Genomic DNA, 24,925 nt, shown 5'->3' with positions numbered 1-24,925 from the left:
AATGTATTTGGCATAACGAAAGGAAAAAAACAGCGACGAGGACAAAGAAGGAACGACATACAATGCGTCGTTCCTTCCCTGTCCTCATCGTTTAAGCGCTATTTTAACAGCGAATCTGTTTTTGGTCGAGGCTTTCATGTCCGGGGTCGTGGTAGCAGTGATCACGTGGCCTCGCAGTGACGAAGGAGTGAGGCTCGGTAGGAAGGGGAGGGCTGCGAGGGCGGACGATGTCGAGGGGTGATCCTTCGAGAAACGCGCCAAGATGGGGTGACGGTGAGGCGCAGGGGAGTGTAAAATAGCCTGTCAGTGTCAGTGTTCAGGAGTTTCCGCTTTCAAGGCGGCGAACATTTCTCATTTTCCCGACGAAGAAGCCGCCCGATGTGAGCGAGAGCTGACGCGAGCAAGGGCATGTCGTCGTCGAGCCAACCGCGATGTTCGCGCAAGAGAGGCCGAAGCCAACGAACGGGAGAAGGGCGTAAGCTTCGCTATTTCGACAGTGCTCGCGCAGTGGAGCTGGCTCAATTTCTTATCCTTTCGTTATGCAGCACCAACTGGCTCAACGTCGTTCACTGCTGAATGTATCTGGATTACGCTTCCCTTCGCATTGCAAGTCCTGCGCATGCGGGGCGCCGTTTTTTCGAAACCAGGGTGCTTGAGAGAAGTCGCAACGAGGAGGTCAGATAATTGTTGAAGGCTTTTTGCATAAACAAGAAAGGTGCCCGGTGTGTTACTGTGCAGTCTGAACTCATATGCCAACGAATTGCACATTTTGGACAAATCTTGATAACTAAATGTCGTTTGTCATTCTGTTACTGTGCTTACCATTCAGAGAAGCGCATGAAGTTACCTGGGATGCAATATTCTTTCCAATAAATCGGTTGTTAGTTGGCACCATGTCCTGTCATTTCTTGTCCTCGTTTCTTTGCGCCTCCAAATTTTTTGTCAGACCATGCACCAACTAGCCCAAGAACGCGTTTTAGTCTATTTCCACCTCGACGTAGAGTTCGTGCGCGAAAACGACAGGAGCCTCACTGTCATAGAATTTCAATTTAAAAAATCGGTATTGTCTAAAAAAGAAACACCCTGTTTAAATGTTGCGTGCGAGTGTTATTAAATGCGAAGCATTTCTTAGCGAACCTCTGGCACTTTGAGCGTTTCTATCTACGTATCTATCTATCTATCTATCTATCTATCTAGCCGCCTACGTCTGGGTGCTCTCGTGATCGCCTCCTTAACTTGGTGTAGACCAAAATTAGCCTCGGGGGGTAAGAGGACTTTACGAATATGACTGTGTGGTCATGACATGAATAACGTGAAAATCCTGTCGCGTGCGTCGTCAAACCCTTTCCTCCAGACACGTGTGGCACATACCCGTTTACCACCGGCCGCGGTGTACGGGTATGCGCCACAGGTGATTGACAGTCTATATCTACCCAGGAACGGCAAGAACAGACATTGGTAATTTATATGCGAGAGCGTTAAGAAAAACAGGCATCGGCAGCGTTGACCCGACGAATGGAAAGAATAAAAATCAGGATCCAAGCAGGAATCGAACCCAAGCATTCTGCGTGGCATTCAGGTATTCTACCACAGAGCCACGCCAGGCCTATAAACTGGTTTGGAAAAACAGCCCACGCAGGCGTATTGTCGGTGCAACGTCAATTGGGGTTGTGGTGCTGGCTATCTAATTTTGCAAAAAAGCAATAAACACTACATGATACTCCGACGATGTGTACTCCTACGATACAGGCGTCATAACAGATTAACGTCTATGGTTCCAGTGTTGGCTCCGCTTTTATAGCAGTCTAATAAACATTATGTTTGTATTTCTATTATTCAGCAAGCTATATTGAAGCATTGCTCGACTCCGGAGGAATACCTTAACGAAAGTTACGTATGATATTCACATCAGCGCAGCGTAAAGTGCACTTAGTCCGCCAGAACGACGCAGTGCCCTCTTCATTTCTTACGAGGCTGGGTGATGGCCTCATGCTGACCGAGGATGATGACAGATTGATTGACAGCCGCTTTGTAGAATAGGCTACGTAGGTCGCATACGCCCAGGTAGCCTACGAATACGACAAGCGCCATCCACTGATGCTGGTCTACGTAGCCCTATCCAGGCCTACCAGCCTCAACAGCCTAAACCTCACCAACGCGATGGGTGACTTCAGATTCCGACATGTCGCTGGCTCTATAAACAGACAATTTGTCGTCGAAATGACCGAGGCAGCCACGATTTCTAACAGCTGTACTATAACCCATATTTCACTACACATGGACCCCTCGCCACCGCGATCGCGACAGGATCCGATAACAAGTCATGAGCAGCGTCTAGTAGTCACTGATCACGGTGATGATGACCTTGTTCACGAACTGTTGGAACCCCTTCCACACATGCACACGGGTTCGCGAAACGTGCGTGCTTTCTCCGCGATAACGGACAAGTGCACTACACATCAGCTTACCGCTTCTGGTGTTGGTAATACCCACGTTGCCGTTGGCAGCGTTACCCAATTGTAAAAAACTGGTTTATAACACATATGCGGCTCTTCAGCATATATGTGTGCGTATAAAATTTGTACAAATCTTTAGCATCATTTCGTAACGTTTCACTCAGTAAAAAAAAATTACGCCACAGTCACCTTCCCGCCGCACGCTTCGCATAACATCGAATCCCACGGTACGTGGGATCTGCCGATTTTTTTTTTAGTCTGTGGAATAAACCTTGGTCCGTGGCTGTGTGGCTGTGACATTGGTGGCTTCAAGATAAAGCTGCACATGTTCGGACGAACCGGCAGCGCGACTGTCGGTGATAGACACCGTCAAGTCCTAGACTCTGGCGCAGTTTAGCACAATCTACGTCGATATTATCATGACGGCGCAGTAAATCTAATTTGGTGCACTTTGGCACACTCAAGTTCGCGATATCACTGTGTGCCTCATTAACCCATCCATATTTGTCGACGATGACCTTGAAGTGCCTTTTCTGTGCCATGTTGGAGAGCTGACGAACCCAGCCCTTTGAGCGCTGCAGTATGGAGAACCATCCTTTCTTGACCGTACTTGTAGGCAGGCCCGTAGCCAGCAATTTTTTTCGGGGGGGGGGGGGGGGGGAACTTGTTGAAAGCCTCGACTATTTGAGAAAAATGCCTATTTTCATTATTTATTTTTGGTAAAACACCATGTATCATGCAAATTTCGGGCCCCGCCCCTCCTGGCTACGGGCCTGCATGTAGGGTATGCCTCATGTAAATCCAGCTCTAAATAACTGGAGCCAAACATGGTTTTGGATAGCGTCAGAGTGGATCCATCCAGAGCCCTCGTTCCTGCTGGATTTTCAGTGTTAATGGCACCTTTGCAACATTGCTTTAGGCCACTGGAAGCAATCTCTTCCTTGGAATGCTCTGTGGTGATGTGGACTGCTCGTATGTGCACCCTAGTTTTATACCTGCGTCCCATGGGCACTCTTGAAAGGCCATCCATTTGATGGCCTTCGAAACGCTACAACAATATCGACACAATGGAGTTGTGGTGCTGCCACATGGCAGTTTTCAACGGCCACTGTGTAGTACAGGCGCTTCTCGCAAAAATTGCGTGGCACTGCGGATCTTTCGTTTTCATGTCACCGGAAATTAGATAACTGGACACTTTAAAGTCCAAAAATTCATTTCATTTTGGTTTGACCATTTTCATAACCTGTTTAACACTGTTATATGTATAGTTTTTAAATTATTGATCCGCCTTTTTCACGATGCCACGGCGCATGCAACCTCCCCCTAGCGGGAAAGTCGCGAAACACCTCAGCTTTCGTTCTGGCGATACCAGCTGTCCCCACCGAAACGAGAGATGGCAGCAGAGGGAAATGTACGAGGCGGATTGTGGCACCACACAATGCGGCTGTCACATGCTCTCGGCAATACAGACAGGTCACTGTTGTCGAGGGTATGTGCAGCTCGCAGATTTCAAGTGGTAAAAATACTTGGTAAATAATTACAAACACGTGTACACTACTTTTACAGCATTTTCCTTTGGTTATTTCTCTGTAATTGTGAGTACCAGCACATTGTGAACGAGGGGGCACATTGGTGCTGTTTCCACTTCCGTTGCTGAATGGCCATTGTGGTTTCGATACAGTTGTAGGGTGCTCCGCTGACTCGATGGACTGCTGACTTCACTGTCTTTTAAACCGCCCATGTAGCAGCTCGAACTTGACCTTTGAGTCAAGGGACAATCAGTTGGAAGGGCTCCCAAATGCCCACATTACATATGCACTGTCCCCGCTCACCGATTTCTCTTTGTCCTGAGAGCAGCTGAGTGCCCAACCTGCCCTCTCAGATGTTTGCGCAAGCATGCACGCTGGGTTCACGTCGTTCAATGATCCTTACGGCACACCGAAGCCACCATGCTTGAGTGCTCGTTAACGCATTCTTTGGGCCGCAACAATGCAATGGCCACATATGTCCCATGCATCGTCCACGGCACGTCATCGTGAGGTCGCTCACTGGTCTCTTCCTGTACATGGACAAGTTGAAGACTGCAGCCTTGTTATGGTTCCATTAGTTGCTGCAAATGCAGCACCGCTACTCATTGTCAACTCCTTTTACTTTGTATTAAGCATGTAGTTAAGTGGGAACACCTAATAATAGATAGAATGTAATTTTAGGCATGCATTATGGTGCGCCTAAACAACAGACTATGCAAAGCAGTCTGAATGATTCATGCGCACAGTACCAAGGTTTGTCGGCATGCGACGCAATGTGGAAATTTTTCTGCCTTTTAAACGCAATTTAAACATAAAAATCCTGTTCAAATCGTGCAAAGAATGCTCAATTCTGCCACTATAATTCATAGTCCTTCCACTTTCACTAGTGTATTTTGATACGTTTTGGCCGGTTGTCAGCCCCTTTAGTCACAGTCCACTTTGAATCTGTGCCTAGTTAAACGGACTCGGGCAGGTATCACACTGTCCGATAGACACCATTACGTATATGAATATTCATAAAATTTTCGCACTTGTATACGTCTCTTCTTCTTGCATTCGTCCTTGTCCTGTGTTGCGCCACCGTCTTTTATTTTAAATACGAATATCATGCATGCATAAAGCAAATATAAATACTACTACATGCAGTGCACTTAGCAGCAGGTCTTTCTTGGCAGCTCTGGACAGAACGTCCGGCCAATACTTTCAAGTTGTCTAATGGACACCTCCTCTGTCCACCTGTATAGACACACATAGGCAAGGTGCTGGTATATCTTCAAAGCCATGTTCACCAGTACACAACAACAACTACTACTACTACTGCAATAAGATCACAACTTGGGCGAGTTGGTATCGGTTCATACTTCGGTGTAACAGCACACCACAACAAAATAACCGGAATGATTTGAGCGAGTTGTTCACCTTTCAGTCCAGTTGTTCTGTTGCAGTGCACTGTTACACAGATGTACTACTACTACTACTACTACTACTACTACTACTACTACTACTACTACTACTACTACTACTACTGTAGTGAAGTCCGAACCATAGAGTCATAATGGCAGGCCAGCACCAGGCGATGACAGGCTGAGGGGTCCAAGGTGGCGACAATGTTGCTGAAAACCTTGTTGCCATGAGGTGTTGGGGCTTCAAATCTGTCTTCCTCCACATGCCAGTCGAGTTGCTCCATTGACTGCTGGAGGAACTGCACAGTGAGAGATTAGTGGGAATGAATGGAAAATACTTCCGACAGCATGCCAGTATCCTCTCATGCCTGCCTGCCTGACATATAGTTTTCGTTATGAACGCATCATTAACTAGTCCAGTACTGCACTGTTCAATCTGAAAGCCAAGAAATCTACACGAGCAATGACAAGTTTAAGTTTCAAAGGATATGCTACACACACGCCTAAATTTCATTACAGCCGGAACTAACGAGTATTAAGATGGAGGGATGACTGAGGCCAGATCATCTGCAGGGGCAGTGCGGCCCTGAATGACAAGCGTCACTGTAGGCCGGAGTCGGGGGAAGATGGAAGCTTGTGATGAAAAATTCGAAAAGAGTTGGTGTGCCGGAGCCGACGTTTCGACAAGCGGACTTTTCTTCAAGGCCGCAACTGCTTTCCTTAGCGCTTGTGTGTATATGTTGAGTGCCCTCTCCTCCAGTTTAAAAAAACAGAGGAGGAAGGGGCAACTGTGAAAGCGGGGGTGGAAGAGAAGGAGAGGTCGCCCTGAACAATTGTGTGAGTCAATTCGACTCACCGAATTCGTCACGGCGTCCACCCCCACCCCCGCTTTCACAGTTGCGCCCTCCTCTTCCTTTGTTTGGATTGGAGGAGAGGGCACTGTGCACACAAGTACTAAGGAAAGCAGCCTTGAAGAATACGAGTCGAAACACCGGCAAACCCCCTGTTTGCGAATTTTCGCTTGTGTTTTCCTGACTTCTTTTGGGTTTCCACTGACGGAAGATGACGAAACATGGTGAGTGTCCTCTACTTTCCATATAGCTTTAATTGGTGAGAGCCAGTACATCGCTTTCCCCGAGGGAAACATGCACCATACATTAGGTTTAAAAGCGGCGCCACGACAAATGACATGCAAGATGTTATCGCTGCTGCACCACGGTACATAACAAATTTCATCATTTATTGCGGCACTAACGACCGTACATACAGGAACGGCGACGTCACTGTGGAGCGTACGTAGGTCGGCAAAAAATTTGGAGCTCACTCAGACTCACTCAACAAGTATATTGTGCTCTGAGGGCTCACTCGGACTCAGACTCACCAAAATTTTCCTCAACCGAACTCACTCGAACTCAGACTCACTGAACTTTTTCTCAAACGGACTCACTAGGACTCAAACTTGCCAGCATATTACTCAGCCGGACTCACTCAGACTCACGGCTTAGGCAACTCGTGAGTCCCTGAGCGTGGAACTACCGTTCTTCGATCTTGGTATCAATGCTCTTTAATGCTAATATCTCACATAATCGGTGCTCTACGATACGCCTTTTGACCTTATACCTTCAAATACGAGTTATCAGTAATCCAGTAAAGACATTTTTATGAAATACCTGACTCACACGAGATATTTTTATCAAGCACTTTCCATGAAAGAGTGGGGGGAAGGTCACAGTACCCCTCCCAATTCACGTCTCTGACCAATAAATATTGAGGTGGCGCGTGAACGTAAGTGAATTGAGATATGTCTGAATAGACGAGTATAAGGCCGACAGTAATGCTGAAGATGAATAGACATAACCATAGGTCCGCAATAAAAGGTGGAACTCACGAAATATATATATGCGCTTAGGGCTCACTCAGACTCAAGAGTCACAAATATTTTCCTCAACTGGACTCACTCCGACTCAGACTCACTAAAAATTTCCTCAACCGGACTCCCTCGGACTCAAACTCACCAAAATATTACTCACCCGGACTCACTCAGACTCAAACTCGCGGGCCGATCTGAGTATGAGTGAGTCTCAGTGAGCCGACTCATGAGTGAGTTTGCCGACCGATGTCAGCCCTGAATAATCTGATAAATGATTTTCAGAAAACACCAGACACATAACTCACCCTTACAACAGTTCTACCTAGGATCGCAAACAAATACCGATCACTCATTGCACAATCACGCACACTCCTAGCTCATGCACGAGGATCACGAAAAGTTAACGAATTTCTACTGGACAAACACTGCCACAATAACGTTATCATCCACAACACGTATGTTCACCAGGACACTGACATTCTGCTCGCTCGGGACGGACTACACCCTAACTTTCCAGGCGTCCAAATAATTTGTAGGAACATCAAGTACCGAATCAGGAATGAAGTTAAACAGACGCAGCCAATAACACAATGTAACGGACAGTCTCACGAACCACAACACATTTCACATGCTACAAGCACTAGCTGCAACACACATCCTACCGTACTAAAACACAAGAAGCATTTGCTCAAACCGTGGACGTGAGGGTAGCACCACTAACAGAACCCACACAACCAGCAGAGACAACAAATCACACACTTCCCTTACAGATACACCTGTGTACGTTAGCAAACACATACACAAACACCCATTGTGTCAGACCTCACCACTAACACAGAGTAGTAGGAAAACAAAAACACAGCCTGAAAACGTTGTGCCCGTGAGGTCTGCAATCACAAATGGCTAACAAACGCCAAAGACGCTACATGCAACAGTAAATCTGCGCCCGTCCGTGTCTGTTTCGTCCGTTGTCTGAGAAAATTTCGCGCAAGAAGTGTTGATCATGGAGTACCAACTAGCTCAAACCGACATCTTGTCAAGTAAATCTCGTTCTTCCAATCCCGTAAACTCGCCGCAAAACAAAACAAACTGCAGAATGCATTTGAAGAAATACTCTAGCTACATTAAAGAAAAGAAAGTACCGAAAGGCCTTAAAAGTGGTGAGATATGCTCTGGCTAACCCTACAACCTAACTTATTAGCTAAATGGAATAGTATTTTATATAGTGCATCTTTGTCATTATTAGATATTTTAAAATAATGCTGCGGAAATCAGCTTACTTTATTAGCCAACCAACTTAATAGCATTTAACTATCCTAAAGGAAACTGAAGAACTTGCCCAATTTGTAGAAAGTAAAGAGTATAAAGAGCTGATCAAGGGAAAGTGCAATAAACATCATGCTACGAACTGTGCCCTGAATAAATTGTTGAACACGCCAGAAAGCTTCGCAACCCCAGAACGCCGTAGCGAAGTGGCAGACATATCACAGAGGACACATATCGCAGGAGAATCTGTTCCTGAACCTGTTGGTACATACCAGCGAGCGTGTCGTCTTCTCTTCTTGTGTACGCGTCCGTAAGCTGTTTTTTTTTCGTTTCTTCACATATCACAGAGCTTAAGTCCACTCGATATACGTCTGCTGAAGCGCGGCCTTACATTTTGTCCCACAAACAGTGCAGTGACTCAGGACGAGCTCCGCAATGATATAACTGAGTTTTCAAGACGTTTGCGCATCAAGGAATTCTTTTTTGATAAGGCAGATACAGAAGACGCAAGCAGTGACTCTCTGCGACCGCCAAGCACTTGGACGCCAGATATAGAAAATGCCAAGAGTTAGACCAATACATAGAACTAATCTCAAGGGAAATCCTGAGCACAACTAGACAGAGTCGAAAGCCGAAGAACTTAACTTACGCAGAGCATGACGTCTTGAAACAACTCGCAAACAGCAAGAACATCTTTATAAAACCTACGGGCAAGGGTGGTAGTAATCTGGCCTATAGAAAAGTATAAAAACGAAGATATTAGGCAACTGGGCAAGAACATCCACTACCGAAAATTAACGTAGGACCCGAGTCCCAAATATAGCGAGAACACACAACATATGATAACGAATTTTCTAGCCAGGGAATTCATCACACCCTCCGAGTACCGGTTGTTGATACCTAAAAACAAACAAGCAGGCCGCTTCTACCTTCTTCCGAAGATTCATAAGGTTTCCATGGATGAACATTTCATGCAACCAAAGTTCAATCACCTCTTTTTAAACCGCATGGAGAGTAGAGGGTGCGGCGTTGCCACTTTAACAACACTTGAGTCGTGTGAAGTAATAGGAAAATATAGTCTTGTCACAAAACACTACGAAGCATTATGCATAAAGAAGGGTGGGAATGTATCCGCAGTTCTGTATCGCCCTCCTAGCGGTTCTATATTGCCACGTGCGTTTCTTATTATCACTTTTGCTGCATTCGGTTTTCGCCCACAAGGACTGTCAGCAACGCTCAGCGCAAACCGCGGCTTATTAAATGCGAAGCATTTCTTAGCGAACTTCTGCGACTTTGAGCGTATCTATCTATCTATCTATCTATCTATCTATCTATCTATCTATCTATCTATCTATCTATCTATCTATCTATCTATCTATCTATCTATCTATCTATCTATCTAGCCGCCTACGACTTTGTGCTCTCCTGGCCGTTTCGTTAATCGGATGTATACCAAAATTGGTGTGTCATAACATGGCCTTATTACGAACATAAATGACAGGTCATATCATGAAAATCATGACACGCATGTCATGAACAGCATGATTTACATTCCACGGCCTTTGGGCTCCCTGGCCGTTCCGTTATTCGGATGTGTACCAAAATTGGTGCGGCATAACATGGCCTTATCACGAACATAAATGGCAGGTCATATCATGAAAATCATGACACGCGTGTCATGAACAGCATGATTTACATTCCACGGCCTTTGGGCTCTTGCGGCCGTTCCGTTAATTTCATATATACCAAAATTGGTACGGCGTGACAAGAGTTCATGAGGAACATAATGACAGGTCCTAACATGCAAATCATGTGCATGACGCATGTCATGTGCAGCATGATTTACATGACATGGTCTCGGGGCGCTCACGGCCGTTTAAATGAAGGGATACATACGAAAACTGGTATGACGAGACATTTCTGTATGACGAACATAACTGACACGTGGTAACATGAAAATCATGATATGCATGTCATGTATGACATGATTTACATGCGACGCTCATGGCGCACTCGCGGCCGTTTCGCTAGATTGATATACACCAAAATTGGTACTGTGTGATGTGGCTTTATGAAGAACATGAATAACAGGTGGTAGCATGAAAACCCTGACATCCATGACATGTATGTCATGATTTACATGCCACGCTCATGGTGCATTTGCGTCCGTTTCGCTTGCGTGATATACACCAAAATTGGTGTTACGCGACACGACAGTATGACGACCGTAAGTGAGACGTGGTAGCATGAAAATCATGACATGCAAGTCATGTACGACCTGATTTACATGCCACGCTCATGATGCGCTAGCGGCAGTTTCAGTAGATTGATATACACCAAAATTGGTATTGCGCGAAGCGACTGTAGGACGAAGGTAAATGAGACGTGGTATCATGAAAATCATGACATGCACGACATGATTTACATGTCATGCTCATGACGCACTCGTGGCCGTTTCGCTAGGTTGATATGCACCAAAATTGGTATTGCGCGATGTGACTGTATGAAGAACATGAATAACAGGTGGTAACATGAAAACTATGACATGCATGCCATGTATGTCATGACTTACATTACATACCACGCTCATGGTGCATTCCCGGCCGTTTCGCTAGCTTGGTATACACCAAAATTGGTATTGCGCGATGTGACTGTATGACGAACATAAATGAGAGGTCTTAACATGCGAATCATGTTATGCATGTCATGTACGGTATGATTTACATGCCACTGTCATGGTGCGCGTCCGGCAGTTTTGTTAACGTGATATATACCAAAATTGGTATGGCATGGCACGAGTGCGTGATGAACATAAACGACAGGTCATGCATTTATATACCAGAATATGCGTTTCATTGGCATGGTGTACTCTAGATTGTGCATGCATGCGCACGTGCATGGCAAACATGCGATATATAGTGGACTAGATGCCATGGCATGAATGATTTCATTTGGCTCAAAGACGAAGAAGGCGATGTGTGCAGCCCTTTGCTGACTGCTTCGCATTACATCGATTCCCACAGTGCGTGGGATCTGCCGAATTTTTGTTCGAGAAGCTTCGCCATTGTCGTAGATCGTTTTCTTAGGATTGCGCGCAAGACGCGAACACTCCAGCCTATTCTGGAGCTTACGCGACAGCCAGCGATAACGCTGGAATAGTCGACGGCATATGTCTAAATGCCGACACGCTTCACGGCTTGTCAGTTTTTCGACGGACGACGCCTTGTTCGCCGCTATCAGTGTACAGCGTGTATTGCTGTAGTTTGAGTTCTCATTTCCCGGCCACAAGTTCGGCCAAATAAAGTTTCATCTTGAAAACGCCGACTGCTGTCTTCGTCGACGTCACGACCACGTGACAATATGGCTGATTTCCTAGCATTTCTTTGTCGTTTTTTGTCACATGCAAGTGCTTTGAATTATATGCTTAGTGTTGGCGGCAATTTTAATTATGTCTTGAAGAGGTCAGCTACAAGTAACGAATTTTTATCCGTGCTCGAGTGCAGCTAATTTTAAAATGTTATTACTATGCCTACACGTGTTACCGAATCAACAATGTCATTGCTAGACATGTTTCTCAGCAATTCTGCAACAGAATGAACAATTTCAGCGGTAATCAGTTCTGACATAAGCGATCACTTGCCCATATTTATTTTCCTAAAATGCATACGAATCCGGCGTACGTGAAACTGAAAGAATTTACGTACCGCTCAACAACACCAATAACACTGGATCACTTTAGGCGCCGTATCATGCAGTCAAATCGGAAGGATATATTGGCCGATGATGATGCAAATAACTCGTACGTTAACTTTACCGTAACACTTAAACAACTTCACTGTGAATCATTTCCTCTTGAGACATATCACAGGCCAAATAAATCGCGGAAGCCATGAATAAGCAACTACTCTAAGCGTCAGATAAACCATAAAAATAAACTTTACCAGCAGCTCGTCAAAACACGTAATGCGTACCTATGTCTTGAACATAAGATTCTTAGAAATCAGTTGAATAAAGAAAAATAAAGGGCGAAAAGGGACGACAACAGTCATATTTTTTACACAAAACGTTCAACGCGGAGCAGTTCCTTGCGGAAAAAGCTAAATCAAATACTGAACAATGGAGCCACTCCCACTAAGATAGATAATCTTGAGAGAGATGGAAAAATATTAAACGGCATCGATCTTGCTTAAATTTGCGGCGCGCACAGTTGACACGGACACAACAAAGAGAGACAATCAAACAAATTTAATGACTTCTTTGTGAACTAAAAAGAAAATACTTTGTGCGCAGAACGTTTGAGAAAAGAAGTCAGATAGTACAGAGCGCACACTTACAGAGCGCACAAAGAAAGTATTTTCCTTTTAGAATGCAATACCAACCAGCCCAAGTAGCCACCCTGTTGTTCTTTGTGAAAACAGGAAATACCAGCCACAGCGCACAAACAACGACTAACAAGTTATTAAACACGCTTTCTGTTAAACCGACTTCCCAATCTTTCAAGTAAATGCGCTATTTAGTAGAGCAAAAAATAGTCGCTGCTGTGATCCTTACGGCATAGAAATGTGACTAATAAAGTATGTATCGGACCTCACAGCAGAAGTGCTGTCAAATATCTACAACTTAGTGCTACCAACAGGTATTTTTCCAACCAATATGAAACTAGCAAAAGTTACTGCAATACATAAGTCAGAAGACAAAAATGACTTAAAAGAAAATGAAGCTGCCCGGTTGTAATTTTCCCCGCTTTAACAAGGATTAGACATGCCGATTATGAAATGTTTCGGCGCTATATTCAGTCTATAATTAATGACGTCCGTCTGAAATCGCAGTTTTCTTGAGCTCCCCATGCGGCACTACCGGCCGCCATAGGCACTAACGTGTGACGTCACCCTAAGGGAAGTTATAAATACAGCGTTAGCTTTCTTTTGCTCTAACATAATAGATTTATAGGAACCTAGAAAGGAAACAAATAACACAGCAACTTTTCCGCTCTGAGTTCTATACTGTGCAAGTACAGCACTTGATCTGCTTACTTCCGCTTTCAAGTACATCCAGGCTCCGTCATGTGTGTATTCTTGCCTTCGCTCGCACGGTGCAGCGTCCCAGTTTTTTTTTTTTTCTTTCTGGTTGCGTTAGGTTGTGTTTTACGGCGTGTTTTGGGTGGCTTAGCCCTCGCTATGCCAACCGTGTGCGTCGTGAGACAGTGCCGTACAACTTATCAAAGTAGAAACAACGTTCGCTTTCACAAGCTGCCGGCGTCAAAATCGAGACCGTATGATGCTACGAATTTCGGCCAACTATGACTCAGCAAACATCGCTGCGTCGCCATGTTTTGTCGACGACAGAAACTTTTGATTGGCTGACTTAAAGTGACGTCAGCTGTACAGCTGAGCGGAACGTGAGCTGGGAAATCATAATTGTTATTTTATAATTATTAAATGAACCGGAACGATGAAACGAGCCGAGGTATAGTATTGAACGGACGGCCAGGATTCCGAATACACTTAGTTGAATATTTTCGTCAAACGTTTCACGACACCTTTAAAGAATTATCGCCCAATACCTATACTCCCCATTTTCTCTAAATGCCTTGAAAAAGTAATTTACAATAAAATCGATGGCTTTTCTAGAAAATACAATTTCATAACCGAATGCCAACATGGTTTCAGAAAGAAACTTTAAACATAAAGTGATTTATTAGCAAACAAAGAAAGAAAAACTCATACTATGCAATATCAAAACGAGGCCTTTCACACTATCATTATACTTGGATTTCAGTAAAGCATATGACCCTGTATGTCATGAATTATGATTACAGTCGAAAGCCGCGATAACGAAATCCCGAGAGAACAAAATTCTCACCGCAACGAAATATTTTCGGAGCACCGGCGAACGCCCATAGGAGTCAATGCATTTCGTAACTCGCGACTACTAAAGACATTCATACCGCAGTCCCTCATTAACGAAATTTTTGAAACACGAGTTTGCAAATAATCTACTCTCGCAACATTAACTACATTCGAAAACTGCTGAAGTGCACTCATGCTACACTTAAATTGTGCAAAACTATCGCCACAGCACACTTGAGAAGCAGCCGCCATCATTGTTTACAAAAAAAGAAACAAAGCTGGCGACAATGGTGAAGATAATGGCTTGCCGAAACACCTGCTCGTTATCGCGGGCTACGTAGCCAAATCCACATTCCTCATGGAGTTTCGTTCGTTGGCATGACTCTGTGCTTGGTTTTGTCGGCTTTGCGCGCACATGGTCGCGTGTGTGGAGCCATTTGTGGAGCGTTCGCTTGGCCGCTTGGTGCAACGTGAACTGTGTGTTGCGATTGCTTCGTCCAATTTCGCTGCCTCCAACGAAAAAGTGGAAGTTCATCACGCTGGAAGATAAGGCTGCGATAATCAGTGAGGTGGAAAAGGGCAGGAAAAAAATGGACATAGCCGAAGAATTCGGCGCTGCGTGCAGCTTGCTGTTCCCGATTCTGCGCTGATCCAGCGGAGCCGGGAGGAGGTTCGCCTGTAGGCGCACTTGATGACGGTACTGGTGACGGCGCAGTGCCGCCGTCACTGACCAGTGCATGGGGTGAACTTTGTGCCGTGGCAAACGAGATTCCCGATCGAGAGGCATGAGTATGCTGCACTGTAAGGCCCGCCAAGGCAAACTTACTGACTTTTGGAAATAAAATGTGTTTTTTGTAAATTCTGCCACGCGCTAGTGGTGGCAGAAGAAGAGAGCGACGAAGTTGGTGGCTGTTGTGGCCGAAAGTAAACAGCTGGTCGCTTCGAGTTCCCTGTGTGTCGTTTCCTCTCGCGACAGACTGGTGGAGGAGCTGGGTACTGCGACGTCCTATGCCTGCTGGTCCTGAACGAGAAGCAACCAACGCCAGTGCACCAGGGTCTGCTGATATCCATCGAAGCAGCCGCCTCCTTCAAGGTCTACCACCACAGTACGGTCCCCTGGCAAGTTCCTCGAGGAAAATGTCTGCCACGACCGCAACCCAAACCGAGCATGACCCATTCGCTGCCGTACCCTGTGTCGTCAACACGCCTCGCATGCCAAACCCATTCCACGGCGATGCCAGTGAGGATGTGGAAGACTGGTTGGACCATTTCGATCGGGTCGCTGCCATCAATGACTGGGAATCGCCGTAAGTTGAAGAACGTTTACATCTCCCTCGTAGACGCGGCAAGAGTGTGGTACGAGAACCACGAAGCTTCATTCACCAGTTGGCAGGAGTTCCACCGGCAGCTTCGTGAGGCCTTCAGCAACCCCGAACGGAAAGAAAGAGCTGAGCAGGCACTTTCTTCGCGGTTTCAAATGCCGAACGAGAGCGTCGCCATGTTTGTAGAAGACATGTCGCGATTGTTTCGACGGGCTCACCCCCTCATGTCGGCGGAAAAGAAAGTACGCCTGTTAATGCAAGGCGCAAAGGAACAGCTTTTCGCGGGCCTCGTGCGCAACCCTCCAACAACGGTGTCGGAGTTCATCCGTGAGGCAACAATTATGGAGCGCATGCTTCGGCAGCGGTTGTCGCAGTATGAGCGCCAGACCACCATGTCCGCAGCGTGCTCGCTTGTGCCAGGGTGTGATGGCAGGGAGTCCCTTACAGAACTCATCCGGCAGGTTGTCCACGAAGAACTCCAGAAGTCTCATGCCACGGCAACTCCGAGTGTCACCGCTCTTACCGACATCATTCGGAACGAAATCAGGCAGTTTGTTCCTTCTACACCACCATCGCGACCCGAACCTCCCACGCTCTCCTACGCGGATGCCTTGCGGGTCTCTACGCCGCCGACGACGCGTTTTTTCATCCACCTGCTGGGGCCCCTCGACGTTTTCCAAGTCCTACCCACCGCCCGGCTTTGCAGGCCGACTTCCGTCCTAGCCCGCGGAAGTCCACCGTCTGGCGTGCTCCTGACAATCGTCCTTTGTGCTACCACTGTGGCGAAGCAGGACACATGTACCGCGACTGCTACTACCGGCGAATCGGCCTACGCGGATTCCACCCGGATGCCCGTTGTCCACGCTACGGTGAGCGGCCGCAAGAAATTGAGGAATACTTAGAAAGCAGTCATGTGTCTCCCGCCCCGCAGCGACGACAGTCACGGTCGCCATCACCCCGTCGGCCCGCATCGCCAAACCGCATCCGCCCATCCTTTGAGTCCCCTGGTGTCAGTGGCTCAAGTCCACGCCGGGGAAACTGAGAACAGCGACCTCCGGGGGTGAGGCCGCTGTCACGCGAACCGACAAATATCCTCCTCCGATGCCACCCCCTCACGACGTACCGCTAACGCCTTCTTCTGAAACCGCTAAGAGAGCGTCCGCTGCCATTACCGTTTCCGTCGACTGTTATCCAGTGACTGCACTTGTCGATACGGGCGCTGATTACTCGGTCATGTGTGCTTCGCTGGCTACCCATCTACGCAAGGTGCTGACAACGTGGGACGGCCCACAACTAACCACCGCTGGAGGACACCTCGTGTCACCCATAGGAAGGTGCACCGCAAGGCTGGAAATTTGTGCGTCGGCTTTCGTAGCGTCATTCCTTGTACTGCCCAAATGTTCTCGGCCGGTTATTTTGGGCATGGATTTTCTTCAAGAATACGGAGCGATAATTAATCTGCGTGATTTGTTCGTCATTTTCGCTAACTGTGTCTCTCCAGATTCGGATGTCGAGAACGAACATCGTGGCGTGGCGTTACGCGTGGTTGATGACTGCGTCACGTTGCCGCCTCGCAGTAGTATCTTCGTCCTTGTTGAGTGCCCAGAGGAAAAGCCAAATACGGGCATCACCGAAGGTACGGGCATCGCCGAAGGTAACCTCACGTTATTGCTGGATCGGGAAGTCGCCATCGCTCGAAGTCTCGTTCGGCTCTGAAATGGCCAGACTACGCTTTTAGTGACGAACTTCAGTGGCGAATACAAACCGCACCACAATAGCTTACTTAGAGGCACTGGGTGAGTCGGACGCCTTCCCTTTGGTTACGACAATCTCGACAGAGGAAAGCTGCGATGCCGACGTGACTAGTCACCTAAACGTCAATCGCCAGTAAGAAAAACCTCAGCGGGCAAGGCTCCTCAGTCTACTGTCACCCTTTAGTGACTGTTTCGCTACTACATCGAAGGTCCGGCAGACACCTCTAACGAAGCACAGAATCATCACTGAGCCCAACGTCCAACCTGTGCGCCGACATGCTTACCGCGTGTCGCAGAAAGAACAGGATGCCATTAGTCATCAAGTCAAACAAATGCTCGATGACGACGTAATTCAACCATCGACAAGTCCTTGGGCGTCACCTGTCGTGTTGGTTAAGAAGAAAGATGGTTCCCTACGATTCTGTGTAGACTACCACAAACTGAACAAGATCACGAAAAAAGACGTATACCCTCTTCCTCGCATCGATGACTCCTTGGATCGCCTGCGTCACGCCCGTTACTTCTCGTCGATGGATCTTCGTAGTGGGTATTGGCAGATTCAAGTAGACGAAAGGGACCGAGAAAAAACGGCGTTTATAACACCTGATGGTCTCTACGAATTTAAAGTCCTCCCTTTTGGACTGTGCTCCGCTCCAGCCACAATCCAACGAATGATGGACACAGTTTTGTGTGACCTCAAGTGGCACTCGTGTTTAGTGTATTTAGACGACGTAGTCGTTTTTTCCACGACGTTTGAACAGCACACTGAGCGGCTTGAGGCGGTTCTCCTGGCCATTCGCACCACCGGCCTGTCCCTGAAGCCGGAAAAGTGTCACTTTGGATACGAGGAGCTAAAATTCCTTGGCCACATTGTCAGCAGTAACGGTGTTCGACCCGATCCTGAAAAGACCGTAGCAGTTGCTTTGTTCCCGATCCCGAAGACAAAGCATGATGTACACCGCTTTCTGGGTCTTTGTGCGTATTACCGCCGTTCTGTGCCAAATTTTTCGAAAATCGCCGAATCTCTGCAGCAACTCGTCAAGGACGACGTCGCGTTCGTTCGGGGTCCCGAACAATCACACGCTTTCCGTGACGTTCAACAACGCCTCCAAACGCCGCCGATCCTTGGTCACTTGGACACCGAAGCAGACACCGAAGCAGACACAGAAGTACGCACTGATGCTAGCAACCTTGGTCTCGGAGCCATTCTCGTGCAATATCAAGATGGCGTGGAACGCGTTATTGCCTACGCTAGCCGCACGTTGTCATCTGCTGAGAAAAACTACTCAACGACTGAAAAAGAATGTCTGGCGGTCGTATGGGCTATTACGAAATTCAGGCCATACCTGTACGGACGCCCCTTCCGAATCGTCAGTGACCACCACTCTCTCTGCTGGCTGGCCAATCTGAAAGATCCTTCGGGCCGTCTCGCAAGGTGGAGCCTTCGGTTACAAGAATTCGATATAACAATAGTTTACAAGTCTGGCCAGAAACACACCGACGCCGGCTGTCTTTCCCGCGCACCCATCGAGACCGCTGCGGAAGACAATGACGAAGCTTTCAGTTGCCTTTCTATTCTAACATCCCTGAACGTGGCTCAGCAGCAACGCGACGACTTAGAACTGCAACCACTCATCGAATACCTTGAGCGACGACGCCCACAACCCCCGCGTCAGTTTGCGCGTGACTTGTCATCTTTCTGTCTACGCAACGACGTCCTCTACAAGCGCAACTTTCATCCTACGAAAACTGTTTACCTCCTAGTCGTTCCTGCTGTTCTCCACGACGACATTTTGCGAGCATGCCACGACGAACCATCGTCCGGACATCTTGGCTTCGCGCGTACTCTGGCGAGGATCAAGCAGAAATACTACTGGCGGAAACTTACAAAAACCGTCAGGCAGTACGTCAAGACTTGCACAGCTTGCCAACGCCGCAAAAATCCACCGATGAAACCAGCTGGTCTGCTTCAACCTGTACGACCCCCTCCCGCACCTTTTGCACAGGTCGGGATGGATCTACTCGGCCCGTTTCCGAAATCTTCAGCTGATAACCGCTGGATTGTCGTCGCCACCGACTACTTGACTAGATACTGCGAAACCCAAGCCGTTCAGCGAGCAACTGCTTCCGATGTGGCTAATTTTTTTGTCAATAACATCGTTCTCCGCCACGGTGCCCCCGCTGTTATCATCACAGATCGTGGTACGCCATTTACGGCATAATTGCTCCGAGATATCCTGCGGCTGAGTGGTACGACACACCGAACAGCAACCGCGTACCACCCGCAGACCAACGGGTTAACCGAACGCCTTAAGAAAACAATTGCAGATATGCTTTCGATGTATGTCGCCAAAGATCACAAGAACTGGGACGAAATCCTCCCATATGTCACATTTGCCTACAACACTGCGCTTCAGGAAACCACCGGCTTTGCTCCTTTTAGTCTGGTTTACGGCCGCGACGTCACTACGATGCTTGACATCATGCTACAACCAACTCCGCCGGACGCGATTACCCCGGATACAGACGTATTTGTTCAGCGCGCCGAAGAAGCCCGGAAGCTAGCACGCTTACGCATTTTGTCGCGGCAAAATCAAGACGCTCACCGGTACAACACCCATCATAGAACTGTAACGTACGAGCCTGGCGACCTAGTCTGGGTTTGGATCCCCATACGTCAACGAGGGCGCTCCGAGAAATTGTTATGCCGATACTTTGGACCCTACCGAGCTCTTCATCGCCTCGGTGAAGTCAACTACGAAGTTGCCCCAGCAGACACATCGCACCATTCCCGTAGACTACGCTCCTCGGATGTTGTTCATGTCTCCAGGATGACGCCGTACCATTCCCGTTGACTGCAAGTCACGCACTTTGTGGTGCGGAGCCTGCCTTCAGGACCATTGCGCAGTTATTTCCCAATTCTTTTATCTCGCCCTTGTGCTGTGCAACAGACACGTTCTTTTTTTTTTGGCAACGCTTTCACTGTTATTGTCTCTTTTTTTGTCTGTTTTCATGTCTTTTTTTTTCTGGGGAGAGGGTAATGCCACGCGCTAGTGGTGGCAGAAGAGAGCGACGAAGTTGGTGGCTGTTGTGGCCGAAAGTAAACAGCTGGTCGCTTCGAGTTCCCTGTGTGTCGTTTCCTCTCGCGACAATTCCATGTCTTTTCTGCCGCATTCTCGCGCCAACGAAATTCCCGCAAGAGCAAAATTTTGCGCTTTCCCCGCCGATTTCGTTATTGCGGGTTTCAACTGTAAATAAGTTAGAATGCCACGGTCAATAACGTAACACCACACCTTACAACTCGTTGTCCGTGTTACTCCTTCGTCCACGTTCTTGTTTTGCGCCATCGATTTTCTAACCAGAATGCCATGGATTTAGAGGAGTTCCACTCAAACTAATGCAGTCATATTTGAGTGCGCGGCTCAGTACGTTAAGACAAGTGGCTTAAAATCGCGTACACAACCAATTAAAACCAGCTTCCACAAGGTAGCATTCTAGGGCCTGTATTATTTTTATAATACATAAATGACATAATCAACATTGGTGAAAACTGTAAATGCGTGTTCTACGCCCCTACGATATGCAGGTGGCACACGTGCCAACAAACAAGTTGAGCCATTCCCTTGTGAGGGTAAAAGACCAGCTGCCAAAAGAAAATTTTCCTGGCGTTGTCTACAGTATCCCGTGCGCAGACTGCAGTGGAAGTTACATCGGCGAGACTGGTAATTTTCCACGAAGGCTAAAACAGCATATGTATGACGTAAAAAAGAAGAAGGTCTCATCGAATGCACTGGCCGAGCACGCGGAAACGTCTGGACACAAAATAGACTGGGATAACGCAAGAATAACAGAAAGAGAAAAGAACTGGTCATCTCGGCTTCATCTCGAATCTATCACGATCCAGACAACGGCGCACACACTCAATCGAAATGACGAAAACTTTCCACACGCGTACACACGTTGCTTATTTTTATCACATTTTATAACATAGCGCTGTGTTCAGTCTTCTTTCTTGTGGTGCCGTTTTTTGCGCTAAAAAAGCAATATGGATTCTCACCAACTAGCCCGCCAACGCATTCTGCTGATATAACCGGACCGCTCACACAGTCATTTTTCACTTGTGAACAAGGCTCCCGTACGGGGCCCGAAACGTCGTGCTTTTATTTGCTTTTCATCGTGGTCAGTGTTGTTTTAATTGCCTTCATGTCTATTCCTGACCAGACGGGTTTCCGTCCAAATATCGATTTCATGCATAATCTATGCTGATGACTGCAAACTATTTTTTACTCGAAAATTTTTTTACACTCTAGGGGCTCTAGCGGCAAACAACCCGCCACAGTGGTCTAGCGGTTATGGTGCTCAACAACTGACCCGAAGGTCACGGGACCGAATCCCGGCCGCGGCGGCCGCGTTTTCGATGGAGGCAGGAATGCTTGAGGCCCGTGTACTGTTACGTTTGGCCCTGGAATCCTTCGAGGCAGATGCCATTGTGCGTGCGCCTGTCTGCCGGAATGCTGTCTGCCCCATAGTGGCGCTTGGACGGAGGCACAGAGCCCCGCTTTTTTGTAGATGTGCTTACGCACACGTGGTCAAATGCGCCAAGCATTTCGCCGTAGTCCGGTTGCGAGAAAGCCGACGCAGGTTTCAGGAACATTGGCGCTTTCTTGTGCGGTGTTTGTGAGCGTGGGACAGCGCCGCTGGAGATGCTCTCATCGATCCAGGTGATGCTTCCACCTGAAGGCAGCCATCAGCACTTAGAAGTGTTCCCGGCAGCGGCAGCCAATGTCATCGACGTTTCACCCCCCCCCCCTTTCCTTCGGACGAAACCTCCTCGCCGACATTCCGATATTCGAGTCGCCGGGGCGTGGTTCGCGAACATCTTCATAGTGCGGTGCACTGGTGTTTCCCCAGTGGACTTCTCGTCCTTGGCCCTCATCAACGAATGTAGTGTGGGGCCCATGACCTCCTTTCTGGGGGCAGGGCGCTGTGGCGGCAAGACACCGGATTGGCGGGAGCTGCTGACACCGGTTTCGAGTGCCTCAGTGTTCGAAGACTGGGGGCTTTTAAAGTCCGAAGACTTTTGTGGTTAATGCGTTGAGTTGATTCAATCGTTCACTCTCTCACTTGTAACTATTGTAATGAAGACAGCGACGCTCGGGCATAGGCGCATGCTCGGCCAAGGCGACGAGGGAAAAGACGAAGAGAGAATAAGAACAGCCGGCCTGCAGCAAGGGCGTTGTCTCTGTTCTCTTCTTCACTACAATGGCGCAGTCTACGCAACACGAACCGTAAGTGCGTCCTCGTAGGTCATCGGCGCTGCGGGCCTTCCATCGAAGGAACGCCCACGATCATGCAGACCGCGTCCCAACTGCCGGAAAAACCTATGCCACCACTCAAGGACGGCGTCCAGGCCTCCTCGGTGGCCCCAGGGCAGGCATATCCCGGTGACGCCAAGACAGCGCACGACCTCCTGTTGCCCGGGACCACCGTTCACGCCTCCCGTGGCGACGCCGTCTCACTCGAGACTCCATCAGCGCATGAGCCGCTTTGGGATGCTGTACAAGCTCCCTCCGACAAGCATCCTGCCGCCGTGAGCACTGGAGCCGCTGTATCCTCCGCAGATGCCGGCCCTGTCTCTCCATGCGGATCAACCGACAGCGCCGCGGAGCTGCTGCGTACCATCACGCAACTCCGTATCACGACTAACGCCTTGTCAACGTCGAGTTCCAAGCTGCCTCCTGTCGCGCTACCAACACTGTGCGCCATCAATGCCGTGTTGGCGGCCGCCTTACAAAATCTTGAGACCAGTTCACCCGAGAACCGCCGAGAGCTCCGCGGTGTCCTCTCGCGGCTCTCAGAGCAACTGGCATGCTTGGCGTGGGCACACTCCGGATTTTCGCCTGCCGTCCCACCATCGGCAGCTGCCTGCGAACTACCGGTGTTCCGCGGATTCCAGGACGACGCGGCCCTGTGGATCGAGACCATCAACTCGCTCGGCGACCACCATGCCTGGACGGACCAGCAGAAATGGCTAGTAGCCATCGACCGCCTACGCGATGCCGCCAAGGCATGGCATGCCTACGAAGGCATCAGGCAAAAAACGGCCTGAATGGTGCGCTAAGATGAAAAGTCTCTTTCGCCCGCTTTTTCATGCCGGCGACCCCCTCCCTTCCGACCGAGTCACTACCGCGCATGGGAGTCGCGAGGTACACCACCTCGATGGTGCCGCTCGGGCATTCACCAGCTTGCCCTCCCTCTATGACCTAGATCGTGAAGGGCGCCGTCCTGACGGTGCAGTTGTGCCCTGCACTAACGAGCACTCTCTCAGATACCGAGTTCCTGAGGGGCAACGCCGCGATGAAGAATCTGTGTCTTGCAGCTCCTTCAGAGCAAGCTTCGCGGAGCACCCAGCGACAGACACTGACACAGGCCACAAGGTGGGCTTCGCGGCCGAGGGCTCTAACTCCGCGTCGCGACCCACTTCACGACCTCCCTTGCCCGAAACCAAGACCGCCAATACGCCACAGAAGTCGATGGCGCAGGCCGGCAGCTCATCACTACCTTGGCGCGTGGAAACGCCGACTCCTCTAACAGTCAACACGCTACCCGTTCAGGAGCCGGAGTCCATGCCAGGAACCAGTGTTAATGTGCTCTCTGACCCGCCCGAGCTACACATGCGAAGATCAGTGCAGGCATTGGCCAAATTCACAGATGGTCACCTTGCTCGTAGCAAGAACCGAACGGCTGGTGCAAGCGACCTTCCACTCCAGCCCATGTGCGCAGATGGCTTGACTAGTGGCTTCCGCAACGATGTCGCCACCTCCATGACTCCGCAGTCGACGCCGCCAGTATATCACAAGCGCGCACTGGAAAGCGCTTGTAGAGACGTTGCCGTCTCGTTCAACGATGTCTCTCTGATGGAGGCAGGAGAGACTAACCCGGCTGCAGGCTTCGGTGACATGCCGCTTCGATCAAAGTGTCACTCTCTTACGACCAAAGAACGTGAAGTCTTGTGGCAGAGCCAGCATCCACATGCGTATAGCGCTAAAGTAGTGGGCACTGATGACGCGGCAGTGCGGAAGCTTGTCCCAAGGTTGCAGAAAAAGTGCCAGCTGCTAGCGTCCTCTTCTGCCACTCACCACGTTAGGCCGCAGCCCGACCGAGGCCTTCAACGACTACCCGGACACAGCGAGTGTCGCCCCGCAGAATGTGCGGCATTTTGGCACAAGTCGCGGCGTACACAAGACCGACCGTCGCGGCACAGTCAATGCTGCCCGCCAGAGTCAGTTCCGACAGCTCTCCATGCAGTGTCACAGCGTGGCCGTGAGCGGCCTTTGCGAGGCAGCCAATTCCGCCCGCCAGAAGCATCGGTGTCTCTATAAGCCGGCGTCCCTATGATGGTTCAGGGCCCAGGACCTCTGAATGTTTTCACCAGTGAGCAAACGACCGCCGCCAGTGAAGGGTCATTTTTTTGGC

At 48.7% G+C, this 24,925-nt stretch overlaps 1 protein-coding gene across 3 annotated transcripts in view; it reads right to left on the bottom strand.

The window, feature by feature from the left end:
- The window catches only part of LOC119375584 (glutaminyl-peptide cyclotransferase), a 354,571-nt gene that overhangs the window by 179,095 nt on the left and 150,551 nt on the right, over positions 1-24,925 (bottom strand). For all 3 annotated transcript variants that reach the window (XM_037645800.2, XM_049420407.1, XM_049420405.1), the window contains one exon: positions 5,529-5,687. In XM_037645800.2, the coding sequence (XP_037501728.1) occupies positions 5,529-5,687 (159 nt within the window). The remainder of the gene's footprint in view (positions 1-5,528; positions 5,688-24,925) is intronic.

This window comes from Rhipicephalus sanguineus, chromosome 11 (genome assembly GCF_013339695.2).
Source record: "Rhipicephalus sanguineus isolate Rsan-2018 chromosome 11, BIME_Rsan_1.4, whole genome shotgun sequence".
NCBI lineage: Eukaryota > Metazoa > Arthropoda > Arachnida > Ixodida > Ixodidae > Rhipicephalus > Rhipicephalus sanguineus.
This window is presented reverse-complemented; position numbering and strand designations above follow the sequence as displayed.